We start from the raw sequence: 18,797 nt of genomic DNA on the forward strand, positions 1-18,797 counted from the left end.
GTGTGTGTGTGTGTGTGTGTGTGTGTGTGTGTGTGTGTTGGAAGAGGGAGCCCCTGCTGGGACTTTCCGTTCTGCAGGAGAGAGAGGGAACACAGCCCTTTCCTATGGAATTGGCTTCCACTGGCAAGTGGCTATGACAAGCAGGCCTGAGACTTTCCCCCAGTGTATATAACTGAGACTTTCCCCCAGTGTATATAACTGTCATAATTTTCTTTCAATGGCAAAAGAGACTATCCTGGGTGATGTTCAAGGAATGTCTGGCCAGGGCACAGAGGAGACTTTGTTCATTTTTGCAGCATGGTTATTTCTGAGATGCTGCCAAAACTAACTCTCTGGGCTGTTGGTACAGAAAGAGAAAGTTGTCTGCGTCGTGCACATAGGGACTTGGCTCTGGGAGAAGGGGAGCTGATACTGGAGAATCACCTGTCTTTACTCCTTCTCCCTCTTTGCCCTATAGTTCTGCTTGTTTGTCTTCCCTTTAGTTTTAGTTTTGTCAAATTCCCTATATTTGACATATAGCGATTTTACCCAGCAAGTGGAGTACATTAAACCTGAAAGGCCAAGTGCCAGTTGCAAATAAAGCCCAGCTATTTTTGTTTGACCTTTTCTTCCACTTGGATCTCCTATATCCAAGACATTTTTGCGTCTATGGAATTTTGTAAAGTAGTCAATCTGAGGACTGTGCTATAGCTCCTACTCCATACTCCTGAGTGTAGGAATGCCTTGTGTAAACCCATGACATAAGCATTCATATCTCCCTGGCAAACCATAGCCTGGCCCATCGCATTCTTATGCTGAGGCAGATATTGTGATAGAGAAAGGGAGAATAAAGTTTACTTTTATTTTGTATGGAAGAATCTGAGAATTATTCCACTCTGATAATATGAAAGAAAGTGCTATGGAGTAATTATAACAAAGAACTCGATCCTCCCTCCTTCCTCCATTGGATTAAATGTTATCTGGAAAACGTGCAAAGTGCATGAGAGAGTGACCACAGCCATGGGGCACAGGCAGGAGGAATGGAGATGAGTCCAGCTGGAGGCAGTGGGATGGCTGTGGGACCCAGAGGGGAGATCAATGGCAAAGCAGCCTACAAAATTCACAGAATGCCCAACTGGAGTAGAATCCTCTGGAAGAAAGCCTCTCAATTATTCTCTCTGTCTTCCCAGAGTTCTTTCCCGTAATTACTTCCCATTCTTATTTAGCTCTTTTAGAAGTACAAAAAGTGCAAATTACCCCACAGGCAACTGGGGAAAACTTTGAAATACCATCCCCGAGTGAGAGGTTTGAGCTTTCTGGATCTCTTCTGGAGAGCAGCTTTGTCTTTCTTTTTCTCTGTTTTTCCTTGATCTGGATAATAAGGGCAAAGCTTATGTCTGAAGGAAAGCATGAGAATGATTTAGCTTGAAGAATAAAATGATGAAAGAAGTCATTCTTGTAGGTATCTTGGCTAATGTACAACTCTAAAACCTCTTTCAGCTCCTGAAATACCCACTATTGATCAGGCATATTCAAAAATCAGCAACAGTATCACTGTAGAATGGGCTACAGTGCCGGGTGCCACCAGTTACCTCCTCTCAGCTGAAGACGGGGACACAGTCATTGAAACAATGGTGGCCAATTCCCCAGGCACTGTGACGGGACTAAAGGCTGCAACCTTGTACGAAATCACCATCAGATCCATCAGTGCTGCTGGGAGAAGCCAGGCATCACCTCCAAAGCAGGCAAAGACAGGTAGCTTGATGGATGCTCATCCTCCGTTGAGTGTTTGCTTGTGACTTGGATCAGTTATTCTGGTGCTGCAAATGCAGAATGTGATTTGGTGTCACATGAGTGCCTACAATTCAAGGCCCAGAAGTGAAAGCTACCAAATGATGCTGTTCGAGAATTCAGCTATCTGTGGAGGAGGTGGCATTTAAATGCCAGATGCTTTGCTTTGGAAAATAAAGCCCATTTCTGGGCATCTTTAAAAGCATCCCAGCTTTTAAATCTCTGAAATAGGGATTTCTGGTTTTAACATGCCAAATGAAGAACACAGAGAAGGGATTTTGCTGCACTCTGACCATATGGCATATATGTTAACAAAACAAATAAAAGCATTTGGAGTTTGTCATCAGCATTACTGAAATTGATTTGATAAATTTGTACCTAGGCATATTTCTGAAAAGTTATGTGCACGTTAAAATAGTGTAACCCCTCATTTTCCCATTGATTCATATTATGATTATAGGAATGTTTGATCTAATTTCTGACCAACTTCAGTTAAAAGTAGTGTCTGATATTTAGCGTTTCTCTGTTTCCCATTCCTCTGCCAAGTTATTTATGGTTAGTATACACTTAAATAGCAATTATTTAATGAAACTTTGTTGTGAATGCTCTTATAAAGTAAATAATTATTGTATATTATGGATATCAATTTACTTGCTTCTAAATTTGAATTATCCTCTATTGGACTTTGGTAACACAAATGCATGTTTTTATTTTTTTAGTGTTGGCTGCACCAATTCTTGAAGTAAGCTCTCCAAGTTCAGACTCCATTCTTGTGCAGTGGGAAGCTGTATATATGGCAATTGGATTCTCTGTGTCCATTATGCAAGCCAATGGCTTGGGGAGTATATGGAAAGAGAATACTACAAACACCTCCTTGACATTCACCAGTTTAGAAGCCGGGACTCTCTACACCATAAAGGCCTATGCATGGAATGCCAACGGAATCCCTGGGGACGACTCCACCTGCAATCAAAGAACAAGTAAGAACTTCTCAGCTCAGCCTCGAACAATTTTACTTTTGATTAACGTGGGGGGCTGTGCGTTGCAGCCATCAAGAGCAGTGTTACATGACAAGTACAGAGCAGCTGGCAGCAGCTATTTAAATTTATTATGAAGTTATTTATAGTGCCTTGTCTATTCCTCCTCGGTAGTTTAAACGCTTCCTGCATGGATAAAGAAATGCTACTCAGAATGCACACAGCATGGCACCGCCTTCTAATATCCAACTCAATTTCAGCATTCACATTCGACATCACACAGAAGAAGGTGATTCTTGTTAGGTTTACCCATCACCCCTTGTCCCTTTCTGGGTTCAGGCCAATTAGTATAAGAATTGGGCCAAATAGGAATTCATTTGTTCTGCAGATACTGAGTGACAGTGTGCCAACTTTGAGCTGGCATTGTTCTAGAGATACGGCAGCAAGCAAAGCAAGGTTTCTGCAGGCACAGGATGCTGTAAGGATCCTGCAGTGGAATTAGTGTTTCAGATCTGTTTCCCAAAGGCCTCAGCTTGGGCCTGAAGTCAGCATGGGGCTTCCCACTACTGCTCCTCCAGCTGTGGGAAGAAGCTGGAGCTTGCTGTGCGTTTTCTCACCGTCCCACCCAGAGGTCCCCCAAGCAGAGGATACCCTGCAGCATTACAACTGGAGGTCCAAACTGAGCTGCTGGAGTGAGCCGAGAAAGAGAGAGAGAGAGAAAGAGAGAGAGAGTGTGTGTGTTTTCTTTTCTTGAGGCAGAGTAAGCCATCCACTGGCAATGTAACCTAAATAGACACAAGACTCTCACCAACCAGATTAGCTGTTTCACCACTTGGGAAGGACGCAGGAAAGGAAGGAAAGAAACCAGAAATGTTCTCTCCAACTTCCCCTAAGTTTGGAGGGGAATGGAAGCCCCGTAGTCTATAGGCCAAGGCAGAATGTAAGGAGAAGAGAGGGGTTTGCCGCCTTTTATACTATTTCCCTAGGAAGGTTGTATAATAATAGCCCTGAGGTGATTCATGACAGGCTTGGTGAGTCAGGATGTCTGTGACAAGTCAGTCTCCTTGGGCCTTTTCCTAGGCTGGCTGGCTTTCCTTCTTCCCTCCTTCCCTTATCTTCCCTTCCCATCCTTCCCTTTCCTTTCCCTTTCACACTGCTTTTTTCTTTCCACATTTGTTAAGGGCCCACTGTGTGCTGGGCATAGGTTAGCTGATGGGAATACAAAAGCAAATAAAGCATGATCCCTCCATTCAAAGAATGGATTATGTCAAAGGAGAGACCAGTGGGGAGTCAGCGTTTCCAGTTTCACCTGACCAGTGCTTTGGCAGAAGGCTGCAAACACAGCGAGGCACAGGAGGGAGCATCTTCATCAGGCTGGGGCACTGAGACAGCATCCCCTAGAATAACTTGCTTCTTAAAGACTTCCCCTTCATAGGTTTACCCATGTTTTACAAAGCTTTACAGAGTTTAGATTTCGCCTCTGGATTAGTTTCCTCGGGCTGCTGGAACCACAAACTGGGTGGCTTGAACAATAGCAATGTTTGGTTTCCTGGTTCTGAAGGCTACGAAGTCTGAAATCAAGGTGTCGGCTAGGTTGGTACCTTCGGGGGGATGTGAGGAAGAGTCTGTTCCAGGCCTCTCTCCTTGGCTTGTAGATGGTTATCTTCACATTCACATGGAATTTTTCCTATATATGTTTATCTGTGTCCAAATTTCTTCTTTTTAATAAGGAAATCAGCCATATTGGATGAGGGCCCACCCTAATGATTGCATCTTACCTGATTACATCTGCTATGACCCTATTTCCAAATAAAGCGACATTCTGAGGGTACTATGGGTAAGAACTTCAACATATGAACTGGGAGGGAACCCAAGTCAACTCATTACAGGCTCTCACTACTTTACCTATTTTTCCTAGTTCTCCCATGCTCCCTGTGGGAAAAGCAAGTTGCCCTAAAACACTGCAGGCTACCCCTACCAGCCTTGGGCCCAGCACTTCCCTAAAGCAGACCTGCCTCTGCAGACAAGCTTACCATGTAGTGGGAAGGGGCCTGTCGAGATGGCCCACGGGAAAAACATGGCAGGTGCCTGCCTTACAGAGAATGAGTTAGGTCCTCATGTCCTCAAAGAGGCCTTCCCGGCTGGGCGTGGTGGCTCACACCTGTAATCACAGCACTTTGGGAGGCCGAGGCAGGTGGATCACGAGGTCAGGAGATTGAGACCATTCTGGCTAACATGGTGAGACCCCGTCTCTACTTAAAATACAAAAAATTAGCTGGGCGTGGTGGCGGGCGCCTGTAGTCCCAGCTACTCAGGAGGCTGAGGCAGGAGAATGGCGTGAACCCGGGAGGCAGAGGTTGCAGTGAGCAGAGATTGTGCCACTGCACTCCAGCCTGGACAACAGAGCGAGACCCCATCTCAAAAAAAAAAAAAAAAAAAAGGCCTTCCCTGTTTGCCCCAGACATGTCCAGAGGATGCTGGTCTCTGCTCACAGACTATTTAAGCAGTTTCCTAAGGCCTGCTGCTTGGGCGTTATTACAGCACAGATTCCAAAGAACTGAGGCCAATTTCTTCCCTCCCCAGGCCAGGACACCTCCTTATGCTTTTTAATGTGGTAAGTCTTAAGAAAGGAAGGCATATTTACAAGAACATAGGGTTAAGTGTTTTGGAGACACTAAAAGACTGCCTTAATATGTATGCATCACACTTGATACCTTCCTTCCTTCCTTTTGATGGTGAATGGAAAGAAAATCTGCTCCTCTAGAAACGATTATGACCGAAAAGCTATTGCAGTAAAAGTTGTAGCAGATGTCAAAAGTAAAGAAGGGATATGTTCAGTTTCATTGATCAATAACAGAAGATATTTGACCTCTAACTTAATAATAACATACCCACGTGGCCCTTTTAGTTCTTCCCATTAATAATTTCATTTAATTATTTTAACTACTTATTAAATAATGCCTTAATCCATTCAAAATATGTCTTTTAGCACCTATAGGTGTTAGACATGGATCTTGTTAGATCTATTTATATATGAGAAAAAATTAAATTGCAAAAAGGGTAAACAATATCGCCAATGCCACACATAACTTTATTATGAGTTTGCATAGTAGCAGATGTATTACCAGTTCCCAGGCATCATCCTAAATCCCAATTTTATGCTTTGGACACTTGTAATTATCCAACTACTGGGTATCTTATCCTCCAGTCTCTGCAACACTGTTATGCCAACTCTTACTTAGTTTGTAAGGCTACTACAAAATCTTAATTGTTTCTCAAAAATGTAGGTCCTCGGGCCCCTGCCAACATTCAAGTCTCTTTCGATAGTGGAGCTCTGAAGGCATCTTTTTCATGGGCACTGGCAGAAGGAGCTTTCAATTATACTGTGATGGCTTTGAGTGACTCTTCAGAGCTGACCTGCAGCACAGCTTTCAGTTCCTGCACCATCTCTTCCCTCCAGTGTGGAACTGAATACATGATTTCAGTTTCAGCAAGTAATGATGCTGGATCTAGCAAATCATCTTCAACAGTGACCCTGAAAACTGGTATGTAAACAAGGGTGAGATTGCTGTAGGACTTGCAGCAGTGACTGCTATAAGGGAGACAGTCACTGACAATGTTTCTGAATACTCTGGGAAAATATGAAAATGAAAGCCTGGTCTAAATGAAAGCATTGAGTTGAACATTCTCATGAGTTTGAATAATACTGATAGTGAAGCGAGATATTGTGTATTGCAAAAAGCACTTTTTGGAAAATTAGGAGGCCTGGTTTCTATTCCAGATCTTTCATTAATTAGTTTTTTCTTTTTCCTTTGTAAAGCTGTGAAAATTCTAAGATCTGGTTTGAGTTGTACACAGCTCTAACTGTGCGTACAGATAACTGCGTCTTCTTTACATCATGTCTCATGTCCTAGGCTTGGTGGGAGCCGCCATTTTTTTAAGATAAAGACAGGATATTTCTACTTCTGAATATATGTTTAGATATTTTTCCATTTTCATTCTTATCAGAGCGATAACCACATACACACGTGGAGGTTGACTCGTCTATTTAGAAATATCTATGTGTCTCGGGGATGGAAACTAACAATTAATGAAACTAACACTTAATGAAGACCTACTATGTCTCTGGCGCTATAAGTATATTATTTCATTTAAATCTCATGACAACTCAGTGAGGTGGGTTCTATTATCTCTTTTTTTTAGATAAGAAAATTGAAGCTCAGAGAAGTTAAATAATTTTCCCAAGGGCACACTGATAATAAGCAGTAGAGCTGAGATTCAAGCTGCTCAAGTTTGCCTAATTCCAATGCTTAAAGCCAAAGAAAATGTCGACAACTACAATAATGTCTACTTTATCTCACAGTCAGTTATGTCATTCTAAGTTTAAAAAAGCTTCTGAATAGGAAGAAAAGGAGCTATCTCCAAGTTGATGCACTCCATTCCACAGGAAAAAAAAATAAAGCTATTCTTTCAGGCCCGCACTCTCTTATAGTTATGTTAAATTAAGGTCAATGATAACAAACTTGATGATTTGGCTTCTCTTTTGACAACTGTAATTAAATGTGAATGGTACATTAGAAGTGATTATGAGGACAAGATAGTTGAGAGTGGGAGAAGAGAGAAAAAACACTTTCAAAAGCATAGCAGTTCTGAGTTAGGCAGTTAGGCATTTAATGCAGGGGAGAACCATGCAGTGTTTTTTAATCTTGGACGCACATTAAGAGCATCTGGGGAGCTTTTATAAAACCCCAATACCCAGGTCCCACTTAAGACCAATTGGAGTTGCTGGGAATAGAATTTGGATATGAATAGTTTGTAAAAGCTCCTCAGTTGATTCTACTATGCAGTCGGGGTTAAGTGCCATTGGAATAGTCCTTCACACTTACAGGTCCAGGAGGTTCTAAGGCAGTTTGTGTATGACACAGTCATGATCATGGGGATGACCTTGACTAATAATAAAGTAATATTATTATTTAATATATTTAATATATTAATATTACATATAATATATATTATATTAAAAATATATAATAAAAGAACTATGTTTACAAAGTACTATGTGTTTCCTGGGGCCCAGAAGTGTGTAATATACTTTGGGAAGATTTCCACTAGTGAAAACTAAAATTTTTAAAGCTTAGCACTTGAATAAATAAACTTTATTTGAATTCATTCTTTCAGAAGATTTTGTTCCATCAATAAATGAGGCATTATGTGGATAAATGAGGTATTGCCTTAACACAGAGAAACAGTCAATATTAACAAATCAATACATGCCTGCTTTTGACATAGTCTAGCATTTATTATGTGAGATAAATTTTAGGACATCTGAGAATGTCTCCTGGGTTTGTACTGAGTTATACATACTATTTGATTTGTTCCTTATTTGTAGCATCTAGTATCTTAACTCTATGTTTAAGATGCTCCCTGGAGGGTGTAATGGGCATGAGAATGTATTCTGTCATTCAGTGCATGAGAGGCTGCAGTTAGAAGAACTTTCCAGGTTGCACATGGTGGTTCATGCCTGTAATCCCAACACTTTCGGAGGCTGAGGCGGGTGGATTGCTTGAGTCCAAGAGTTCGAGACCAGCCTGGGCAACATGGCTAGACCCTCTCTCTACAAAAAAATACAAAAGTTAGCTGGTCATGGTGGCATGCACCTGTAGTTCCAGCCACTCACAAGGCTGAGGTGGGAGGATCACCTTAGCCTGGGAGGCAGAGGTTGCAGTGAGCTGAGATCGCACCACTGCACTCCAACCTGGGTGACAGAGCGAGACCTTGTCTCCAAAAAAATTAATTAATTAATTAAAAAATAAATTTAGGCTGGGCGCATTGGCTCATGCCTGTAATCCCAGCACTTTGGGAGGCTGAGGGAGGAGGATCACTTGAGGTCAGGAGTTCAAGACCAGCCTGGACAACATGGTGAAACCCCATCTCTACTAAAAGTACAAAAAGTAGTTGGGCACGGTGGTGCACACCTGTAGTCCCAGCTACTCGGGAGGCTGAGGCAGGAGAATCACTGCAGCCTGGGAGGTGGAGGTTGCAGTGAGCTGAGATCACATCGTTGCACTCCAGCCTGGGCAACCGAGTGAGATTCTGTCTCAAAAAATAAACACATGAAATAAAATAAAAAATAAATTTTAAAAAATAGATTTTTTAAAAAAGAACTTTCCATGCTATGGAGGCTTTACACATAAACCCCCAGAAAGACCCAGCTCCATTCCTTCCCACTTATGGATCTTGGACAACTTACCAACCTCTATAAGCCTCAGTTTCCTCAACTGTAAAATGATGATATTTGCTGGAAGAATTAGAGAATATATTAATATAAAACATAATGAATGATATCTGTATTTTAATCTCTAAAACAGATAACTTCTGGGATATTCATTATTCCACTGAAGCCAAACTAGCTTCATCTCTGGATGAAATCAAATATTTCAACAAATAATCTAACAATGAAAATTTTTATGTCTTAAGATGACTATGAATCTCTGATGGCTCATTATTTCAAACAATATTTTGTATAACAAGAGAATGTGACAGGTCATTAAAATTTGTTGTAGTGGTTTGGGGCCTATAACATAGCCTTTGGTCCTATAAAGAAAATCTTCTAATGCTTCCAGTGCACAGTTTTGCATTTTGTGCACCAAATTCAATCTGTCACAAAGCTCAGAGTTGCTTATTTGGGTTGTACTGAAATCTTAGATAATTGCAAACATGCGAAGAAAATCTCCTGCAGTAGTCTCATGTTTGCTTATTATTGATCATTTCCTAGTTGCTTGTGCACCTGGAAGAGTGACGATCCAAGAAGATCCCCCTGGCCACCTGTCTGTGGCTTGGTCCAATGTAGATCTGGGTGACTACTATGTGGTCTTTGTGAAGAGTGATGACGGCTTGGAAGTACACTGCAACACATCTCTCACTGAGTGCAATTTCTTATCTGAGTGTGGCTTCACCTATTTTATTAGTGTTTTTGCCTATAACAAGGCAGGGCAAAGTCCTTTGGGTGACATATTCAATTATACCACAGGTAAGTCCCATTTGATGCTTGTCAAGGGAGTTCTGAGATCGCTAACCTCAGCAGCAGAATGGATCACCTATTCCACTTATTAACTTGCCACCTGGGAGTCATTCTAGGGTTAAGAACAGAAAGTAATCTCTTATCTCACATTCTTTCCAGACTAGGGAATCTTGGTTTTGTAGACTCAAGCATAACTAGAATGCAAAGTTTGGGAGTGAAAAGAGGAGGAAGAAAGTAGTTGTTCAACCTTGCTCTGAAAGATTGAACTCTCCACAAAGATATACTCCGTGAGTGTTCTAGCATGTGCTGCTGCCAAAGAGGAGGCAGTGCCTGCATTTCAGGAGGTCACTCTTTCCCTAAGACCAAGAGAGACATACAATGGCCAAGATGCTACATGGTGTGGAGGACTTTGGAGTAGGACACCTGGGTTTACACCCTAACTTGACCACTAATTCATTCCTTCACTGAGGGTAATGATGTCCACCTTGCTAGTTCCTTAGTATTCTTCACTGCAAAATGGGACGAATCATGAGAATATGAATGTGAAAAGGTCTTGTGTGTGATAAAGCATGATGCAAATATTTTTATTAGCATCACAATTGCTGTTGCTATTATCCTCCACTAGACTTGTATCTTGTACAAGACAGGAATTACGTCTTATTTATCTCTTCATCCTCAGTGCTTATAATAGTATGATCAGCATATGGGAGATGCTCAAGTTTTGAAGAATGAGTGGAGTGATTTGAAATTAAATAACTACATTACAAATAAGAATACTCCAACATAATTATGTAAAAGTCTAGCTGAATTACAGTAAATTTTGCCAGGATGAGGGATCTAAATCATTGGTGCCTTTGGAATGTGGAATAAGAGGCCATCAATAAGGTCCTAACACAGGAGGGTCCTCCAGAGTGGCCTTGAGCTGGATCTTGAAGGATGAATGGAAATGTAAGTGGGGCAAGAGCATCCCAGGGAAACTCCAAGGTGAGTCAGACATTTGCCAGTGGGGTTCTTTAGGGTCTCTCAAGACCTATCTATACACGGCCGGGCACAGTGGTTCATGCCTGTAATCTCAACACTTTGGGAAGCCGAGGCAGGCAGATCACTTGAGGTTAGGAGCTGAGACCAGCCTAGGCAACATGGAGAAACTCTGTCTCCGCTAAAAACACAAAAATTAGCTGGACCTGGTGGCATGTGCTTGTAATTCCAGCTACTCCGGAGGCTAAGGCATGTAAATCACTTGGACCCAGGAAGCAGAGGTTGCTGCGAGCTGAGATCACACCACTGCCCTCCAGCCTGGGTGACAGAGCAAGACCCTGTCTCTTAAAAAAAAAAAAAAAAAATCTACTTATATAACTATGACCCCCACCCCCCAGTTTTATTTGGCTTAGTGTCTGGAAAGGCTGACAGGATCTGAGAAGTCAGACTACATATGATTTTACCAGGCAGAAGAGGGGACCGGCTTTCCAGTAGAGGGGTCAGCAATTTTCTCTGTATAGAGAACGAGGGTGCACGTGTCATGGGGGAATTGAGGAGTCTGGTGTGGCGGGGAGTTGGGGGAGCACAGCTGAACCTTACAGCTTGTGATGACCTTGAATGTCATGCTGAGAATTTACCCTCTATGCAGTGACAATTAGGCCAAGATTGGACCTGGACAGACCCACAGGGGGTCACTGTAGTCATTAGGGAGGGCAGTGGCTGAGCCTCTGGGCATGGGAAGTCAGGACTCAGTGTCCGCCCTGGTTGCATTGCTCTTGATGGGACCACCATTTTCCCTCTGCTCCTGCTTTCAGCACCCTGTTGCCCTAGTGACATTAACCCCGTGTTGGTGTCCAGTGACAGAGTTGAGATTGTGTGGTCTCCCGTCCGTGGTGCCGAACTGTATGAAACCAAGGCTGCAGATGGGTACAACACGGTTGAGTGCAATGACACTGTTCCCGCGTGCACCCTTTCGGCTCTAGAGTGTGACACCAAGTACAACATCACGGTGTATTCATTCAGTGAAGTCCGAGGCAGCAACATGTCATGTACTCCCCAGTTCATAACCACAGGTAAGGCACAGCTATCATTCCACTCACTGCTGTCTGAATGATTCACCCCAGCTGTGAGCCTCAGGATGGGCATTCAGTAAGACCAATAAAAAGGTTAAATCCCATTAATCAATCTTTGTGGGGACCAAGACAGCCGCTGTTGTACGAAGGAGAGTCAGAGGAGAAGGCAGAAGAGGAAAGTGGAAAAAATGAAAACAAAAGGGGAGACCGTGGGGAGAGTAGAAGGTTTTGCCCGTGATTACTTCAGCCATTCAGTTCCTCCTGTCTTTGAGGGTCCTGCCTGTACTCACACCATGAAGGTGTGTAAATATGTTTCTTACTTACGTTTGCTTTTGGAGTTCACAACGCTCTTAAACATTTTCCAGCTATTCCAGTACTATATGAACCCAATGCCCAGTGTTAATGTCAATAGTTGTAATGTAATTTGGCCTGCATGCATGACGTGGTTGAAAACTATGATGATCTCATTGGGGGCAAAATCAATTTTAGACCAAATGGCACATGTGATATTTTCGACTCATGCTTTTTCAATTAACACTCTAAAATCTCTCAGCTCCTTGCAGTCCTGAAATAAAAAATGTTTCAAGGGATGCATTCTCCACGATTAACGTGCACTGGCGATCCACTAATGATGACGCTACTTACACTGTGACTGCCCAGGGGGAGAAAGGACTATATCAGTGCAGCAGCATGGGAGAGTCCTGTACCATGCGGGGCTTGCCCTGTGGCTCAGTGTTCTCTGTCACTGCTGTGGCTGAAACACAGGCAGGACGGAGCCTGCCCAGCTACAGTGTGCCCCTGGAAACAGGTATGTAGCAACCACCAAGCCTGAATGTTGGCTTCAGTGGGGTCCTTAGGAAGTGTTTCAAGACATGAACTTCCTTATTTAATCTACCCTCAGTGCCATAGAAATACATTAAACTCAGAGCCGTTTCAAAGAGTCCCGGTCATAGAAAATAAAATTTTCAATATTTTACAAGTTCTGTAAAAATATCCTCAAGACTAGTATATCCATTCACTGGCATCAGAGAAGGAATACTTACTCATTCTGTGAAACATTTATTTGAATTCATATTCCGCTATGATATAATCTATCAAAACAGCTAACAAATGAGTAGCCAAATGAGCTGGGTTGTTACTTATTTCTTTGGCTCAGCCCTTTCAAATTTTTCTCTTTAAAAAATGCTTTCTGACTTTCAGTTTCCTGATAGGTAAAGGGGAGATAATGGCCTCACAGGGTGGTTATGAGTATTAAGTTGACTAATGCTGCAAAGCTCTTAGCATAGTGCCTGATGCATAGCAAGAGCGCCATAAAAGAAAACTATTATTACAGCATAGCACTGTTTATGAATGAAACGTGACAAATCACTTCAGCTTTTGGACATTCGTTTTTCTTATATACAGCGATAGACGGCACTTTGGCTTATAAAAGTTGAAATGCCTAAAAAAAGAAACCAGCAGTAAGATAGAGACCATACAAAATACTGCATGCATGAAGCTCTTAGGCATCCTGTATTCTGGGTAATGGGTCCCTGAAAAATCAGGATGGCTGGGGTATTTTAGGCAGCTAAGAAATCAAGCTTTTATATCAGTGATGTACTATAACATTTTCAAGAAAGGCAAATTATACTTAATTGCTAATGCTATGAAATGTTCTACTGGGAGAAGTGAATGCAACCGTTACTTTGAAATTTGCACTTAGAATTGTTGAAGATGGGCCAAGAGTGGTGGCTCACGCCTGTAATCCCAGCACTTTGGCAGGCTGAAGCAGGTGGATCATGAAGTCAAGAGATCAAGACCATCCTGGCCAACATGGTGAAACCCTGTCTGTACTAAAAAATACAAAAAAGCCGGGCATGGTGGCACGCGCCTGTAGTCCCAGCTACTCGGGAGACTGAGGCAGGAGAATAGCTTGAACCTGGGAGGTGGAGGCTGCAGTGTGCTGAGATCGTGTCACTGCACTCCAGCCTGGCGACAGAGCGAGACTCCATCTCCGTCTCAAAAAAAAAAAAAAAAAAAAAAAAAAAACTGTTGAAGATGGGGGCAACAAAGGATTTCCTTCTTATTCTGGAAAAGAAAAAAAATGGTGGAAACCTTCAACAGCCAGTTGGTGCAGTGCATTCTTGGGGAAACCACCCACTACATACAGTGAATGTTACATGACGCATCAGAGGAAATGAACACAAGGAAATTTTTTATTAACAATGGAAAGTTGGGGAATGTAGGATATTGAGTGAAACACAGGCAAAATACCATTCTTTGTCATTTTTCACAAATGATCTTCAGTGGAAATAAATCTCCAATTCTTTTTCTTTTATCCCATTTAAGTGCCGTGCTGTCCAACTGGTCTGACAGTAACTCAAATCACCCAGTCAGTAATCAACGTGAGCTGGACTATTGGGAGAGTGGCTCAAACCCATGTGGCAGTTCTGGAGTCACACACTGGACAGTCTAAGTGTCACACTCATCAAAACTACTGCCTCCTGGGATGCATCACATGTGGCGTCAATTACACAGTGACATTAAAAGCAATTAGCGCCACGGGGTTGACTGAGGATTGCTCCTACCAAAGTTATTTCTCTGGTAAGCGAACTCCAGCTCTAGAGTAGCAGTAGGGACTTAACTATTGTAAATCCAGGCATAAGCCTTTCCTCCTCATTTAAAAAGATGCTGCATCTCCACCTAGTTTGCATTATAAACTCAGATTACTTTCTAAAATGGTTATAGTTTTCCCTTTGGTTAGAACCTCAAAGCTTCAGAGGCTGCTGTTGGTAGTTGGTGAATTAACTCCCCTAGTAACAATATTCATGCCTGCTTTTTCTGAAGGGACTGTGTATCTTTATATGACACAGCTACCTGCAATACAGAGTAACTCAGCCTGGCAGACTTTTCTGGAAGCATTAGATCACACATTCTGTTTGGTTTGCGTTTTTTTCTTCTCATTATTATTGTGCTACTACCTCTCTTTTCTAAGCTTCTTCAGCTCCTTCAATGGTTTCTTATTTCAACAGGCTAAGAGAGCAAAGGCATCTGTCTACTGACAGTATTGTTGCTTGTTCTTCACAAAGACCAGACCATTAGGGAGTAGCGGCGGAAGCTAAAAGCAGTGCCAGGTTACCAAACAAGATTTCTCTTGCATGATTCTAATCCACTGAAGTGGCTGCTTGTAGCATGGTTTTGAAAAAACTCTTAAGGATGCTTCCTACACTTAAGGTGAAAGAGTACAATGATCAGTTACCTCGGCCTGGGGCACGGGATGGAACAGTTGGAATATAATTTTGGCATTCCAGAGGTAGCAGAAAGAGTCTCAACTGGGAGTCAAAATTAGACATGACTTCTTATAAGCTGTGTTGCCTAATCTTCCCTGATCCTGTCTCCTCATTGAAAAAGACAGGAATAGTAATATTTTCCTTCGAAGTTGTTTTGAGAATCAAAATAAATCATAACATGAGAACATTCAGAACATGCTACATGTATGTCAGCTGGTGTGTATTTTCTTCTGACCCATTATCTTGTATTAGATTTACTGCCTAAGTTCTCACCTTGATATCCAGTTCTCATTGCTTATTCTTTTAAGAAAAAATCAAGTAAGCCTGATTATAATAACTTTTAAAAATTATACAGTAGGATCTTTAACTTAGTTACTAAGGAATCCATTTGGTGCCCTTATTGGCACCTAATGTGTGGCTCGCTCAAGGTATTTAGAAAAGAAAAAAAATACTAATCAGCTACCATGGATGAAGCGTGGACCAGCAAACTTGGTCACTGGCATGTTGTATAAATGGCTGCACCCAAAGTGTCATGCTACTCAGCTCGGCAAAATTGGTTCTTCAATTAAAGCTGAATGCAATTAATTATATTTAAGTTTAATGCCACCAAAAATCAAATGAAACTAGGGCATTATGAGAGATTTTGACAAGGATTCTGTGCCTTTGACTCACAGTTTGAGTAATGTACAATATGTATTTGCCAATTTTTGGACCTTTCTGACTCACCATCGTTCTATATTAAAAATTCATACCTCACACCACCTTCACACATGAATTTCTCTCTCCTTTCTTCCTTCCTTTCTTTCTTTCTTCTTTCCTTCCTTCCCTCCCCTTCCTTTCTTCCTTTCTTTTTTTCTTTTCTTTCTTTCTTTTCCTTCCTTTTCTTCTTTCTTTCTCTCTCTCTCTTTCTTTCTTTTTTCTTTCTTTCTGGATCTCGCTCTGTCACCTAGGCTGGAGTGAGTGCTGTGGCACCCTCATAGCTCACTGCAGCCTTGAACTCCTGGCCTCAAGCCATCCTCCTGCCTCATCCTCCCAAGGGGACCACAGGTGTGCACCACCACAACTGGCTAATTTTTTTTTTTGTAGAGTCAGGGTCTCCCTGTGTTGCCCAGGCTGGTCTCAAACTCCTGGGCTTAAGCAATCCTCCTGCCTTGGCCTCCCAAATTGCTGAGATTATAGGCATGAGCCATCATGCCCGGCCACCCATGGATTTCTGATTATGTGGCCCACCATGGAAATAACTTGAGTACCCCTTCAAATCTTGCTCTGATCTAACCAGTAATTAATCCTGTTACTTAAAATAGTTTACTTATATTTTTTCCCTGCAGTAATCAAGGCCATTTTTCGATGATGGTGGAATAAAACCAGTGATTTTGTGTTTCTTTTTATTGCTTAGGTGCCTGCTGCCCTTTGGGGGTGAAATTATATAGGCTGGGCTCTAACGGCATCCGGATCTACTGGCAAGCCTCTAGGGGCTCTGCCAGTTACAGCACTGACCTCTACGGCTCCAAAGGCATTTTCACGTGCACCCCGAGTGCTGGCCTCAGTTTCTGTGATGTCACTGAGATACCCTGTGGGGATGTATACACTGTGATGGTCTCACCAGTTGCTGAAACAGGATTGAAGCTTACTTTCTGTCCAAAAAAAATATATTCAGGTAAAGCAAGTTATGACAGTTTATCTAAAACTAACCCTGAACTCAGATCTGTGAATTAAGGTGCAATCAAACTTATTTGCTATGTAGGAAGGGCACAGAGGGTATAAAATTTCTTTCTTTCTTCTTTTGTTTTTTTGTTTTGAGACAGAGTCTTGTTCTGTCGCCCAGGCTGGAGTGCAATGGCACGATCTTGGCTCACTGCAATGTCCACCTCCCGGGTTCAAGCGATTCTCCTGCCTCAGCCTCCTGAGTAGCTGCAATTACAGGCACCTACTATCATGCCCGAGTAATTTTTGTATTTTTGTAGAGATGGGGTTTCACCATGTTGCCCAGGCTGGTCTTGAACTCCTGACCTCAGGTGATCCACCTGCCTCGGCCTCCCAAAGTCCTGGGATTACAGGCATGAGCCACTATACCCAGCTGAAGGTATAAAATGTCTATACAGCACAGGCAGATTCTGGCTGTGGAAGACCCCAAAATTCTCTGGAATTGTGATGCTTTATTATTATTTAATTTAGAGATTATTTTCCCTGTCCCATGCTTCCCCTTCCTAAAAAGGACTAGGTGCTTGCTGCTTAACTAGTAAAGCAAATTTAAGATAATTTTCTCCTTTGAGATTTAGGGATAGATTTTTAACATAGTCTTATTGATAATATTGGAAATTAGGAAACTTGAACTTTTATTTGCACAGACTGAGAATTGTGACTGAGGAAAAGTTAGAGGATCAGAAAAAATGAATTTATAAATCACAAGCCAGGCTTGGCAATATGAGTGGGCAGACAGTCTGTGATCACAAAACATGACTGTCAGCAACTACCACCTCACTAGAGCTGGCAGGAAAACATTAGCAATTCTCCGCTCTGTGTTCCAGCACCTTCTGCTACCTTGCCCAGGGCACAGTCATACATTTTTCATATATTCCTAGAAGAAAAGGCATGATGAAGCCCTAGAATTTTGCAGATGAACACAGAAAAAAGAATAAATATTGGCTCACAAACCCTTATTGATAGCCAGAATCTAAAATTTCCAATGATATGTAGGTGACAAGAGGTTCAGGATGGCCCTTGGTGATGGAAGGAGGACAGTTCCTCCCAAGGGGCTGTTCTCATTGTCCCTGGCTGTCATGCTCTGATTCCTTGTTTTTCCATTATTTGGTCCACAGGACAAACTGGCCCAAAGTATAGTCCTATGGGAAGGGACAGGAATAGGTTCCTGGAGTAAGGATGAGCTTTTAGGAAGATGAGTCTACAGCTCAATAACAATACTGCATTATAACTGCATAATATTTTATAATGTGCCAAGCAGTTTCATACTACAAATACCATTGAATGCTCAAAATATGCTATGCTGTAGTCTCAACATATTTCATTATCTCTTACTTTATAAATAAGAAAACTGAAGCTCAGAGGCTCCCAAATCTCTATCTACAACTCTTCTCTTCTCCTGACCCCTAAATCCATATTCAAATTTGATACCTCCACCTGCAGGTGCCCAGGTATTTCAAACCCCTCAGGGCCAAAAGGAATTCCTGATCCTCTGCTGTTTCTGATCTTCCTTCCACTGGGTCCTTGTTTCAGGCACATTAGCTAAAAACCCTGGAGTCAGCTTCCGTCTCCCGCACCCTCCATATCTAAGTAGTCTTGAATTCTTGTCCTGGTCACCTCCATAATGGTTCCTAAATCCAGATTCTTCTCTTCATTCCACAGCTACTGCTATGCCTCAGGCCCTCACCACCTCTCCCCTAGACTTCTGCACCAGTCACATCTGCCTGTCCTCACTCCAGCCTCTGTACTGTTACCAGAGTTGTCATTCCAGGACACTGGTCCAATTGTGTTACTTTTATGCTTCCAAATCTTCAAAACTTTTCCATTTCCCCATAAGATAACATTCAATCCTCTGGGCATGGTGTTCACAGTCCCTTATAACCTGTCTCCTGTCTGCTTATACCTGTACTGTTCAATAGAAATTTAATATGAGCCATGTATGAAAAATTTAATTTTCTAGTAGTCATATTAAAAAAGTAAAAAGAGGCAAAATTAATTTCATAATATA

The 18,797-nt window shown here is 42.1% G+C and overlaps 1 protein-coding gene across 1 annotated transcript in view; it reads left to right on the forward strand.

Annotated features, from left to right (window-relative positions):
- Positions 1 to 18,797, forward strand: part of FNDC7 (fibronectin type III domain containing 7) — a 37,474-nt gene that overhangs the window by 11,552 nt on the left and 7,125 nt on the right. The window contains exons 3-10 of the mRNA XM_011965958.1: positions 1,480 to 1,734; positions 2,490 to 2,750; positions 6,035 to 6,292; positions 9,523 to 9,777; positions 11,562 to 11,819; positions 12,373 to 12,627; positions 14,148 to 14,402; positions 16,485 to 16,745. Coding sequence (XP_011821348.1) covers positions 1,480 to 1,734; positions 2,490 to 2,750; positions 6,035 to 6,292; positions 9,523 to 9,777; positions 11,562 to 11,819; positions 12,373 to 12,627; positions 14,148 to 14,402; positions 16,485 to 16,745 — 2,058 coding nt within the window. The remainder of the gene's footprint in view (positions 1 to 1,479; positions 1,735 to 2,489; positions 2,751 to 6,034; positions 6,293 to 9,522; positions 9,778 to 11,561; positions 11,820 to 12,372; positions 12,628 to 14,147; positions 14,403 to 16,484; positions 16,746 to 18,797) is intronic.

Source organism: Mandrillus leucophaeus, unplaced genomic scaffold, assembly GCF_000951045.1.
Source record: "Mandrillus leucophaeus isolate KB7577 unplaced genomic scaffold, Mleu.le_1.0 Scaffold1189, whole genome shotgun sequence".
NCBI lineage: Eukaryota > Metazoa > Chordata > Mammalia > Primates > Cercopithecidae > Mandrillus > Mandrillus leucophaeus.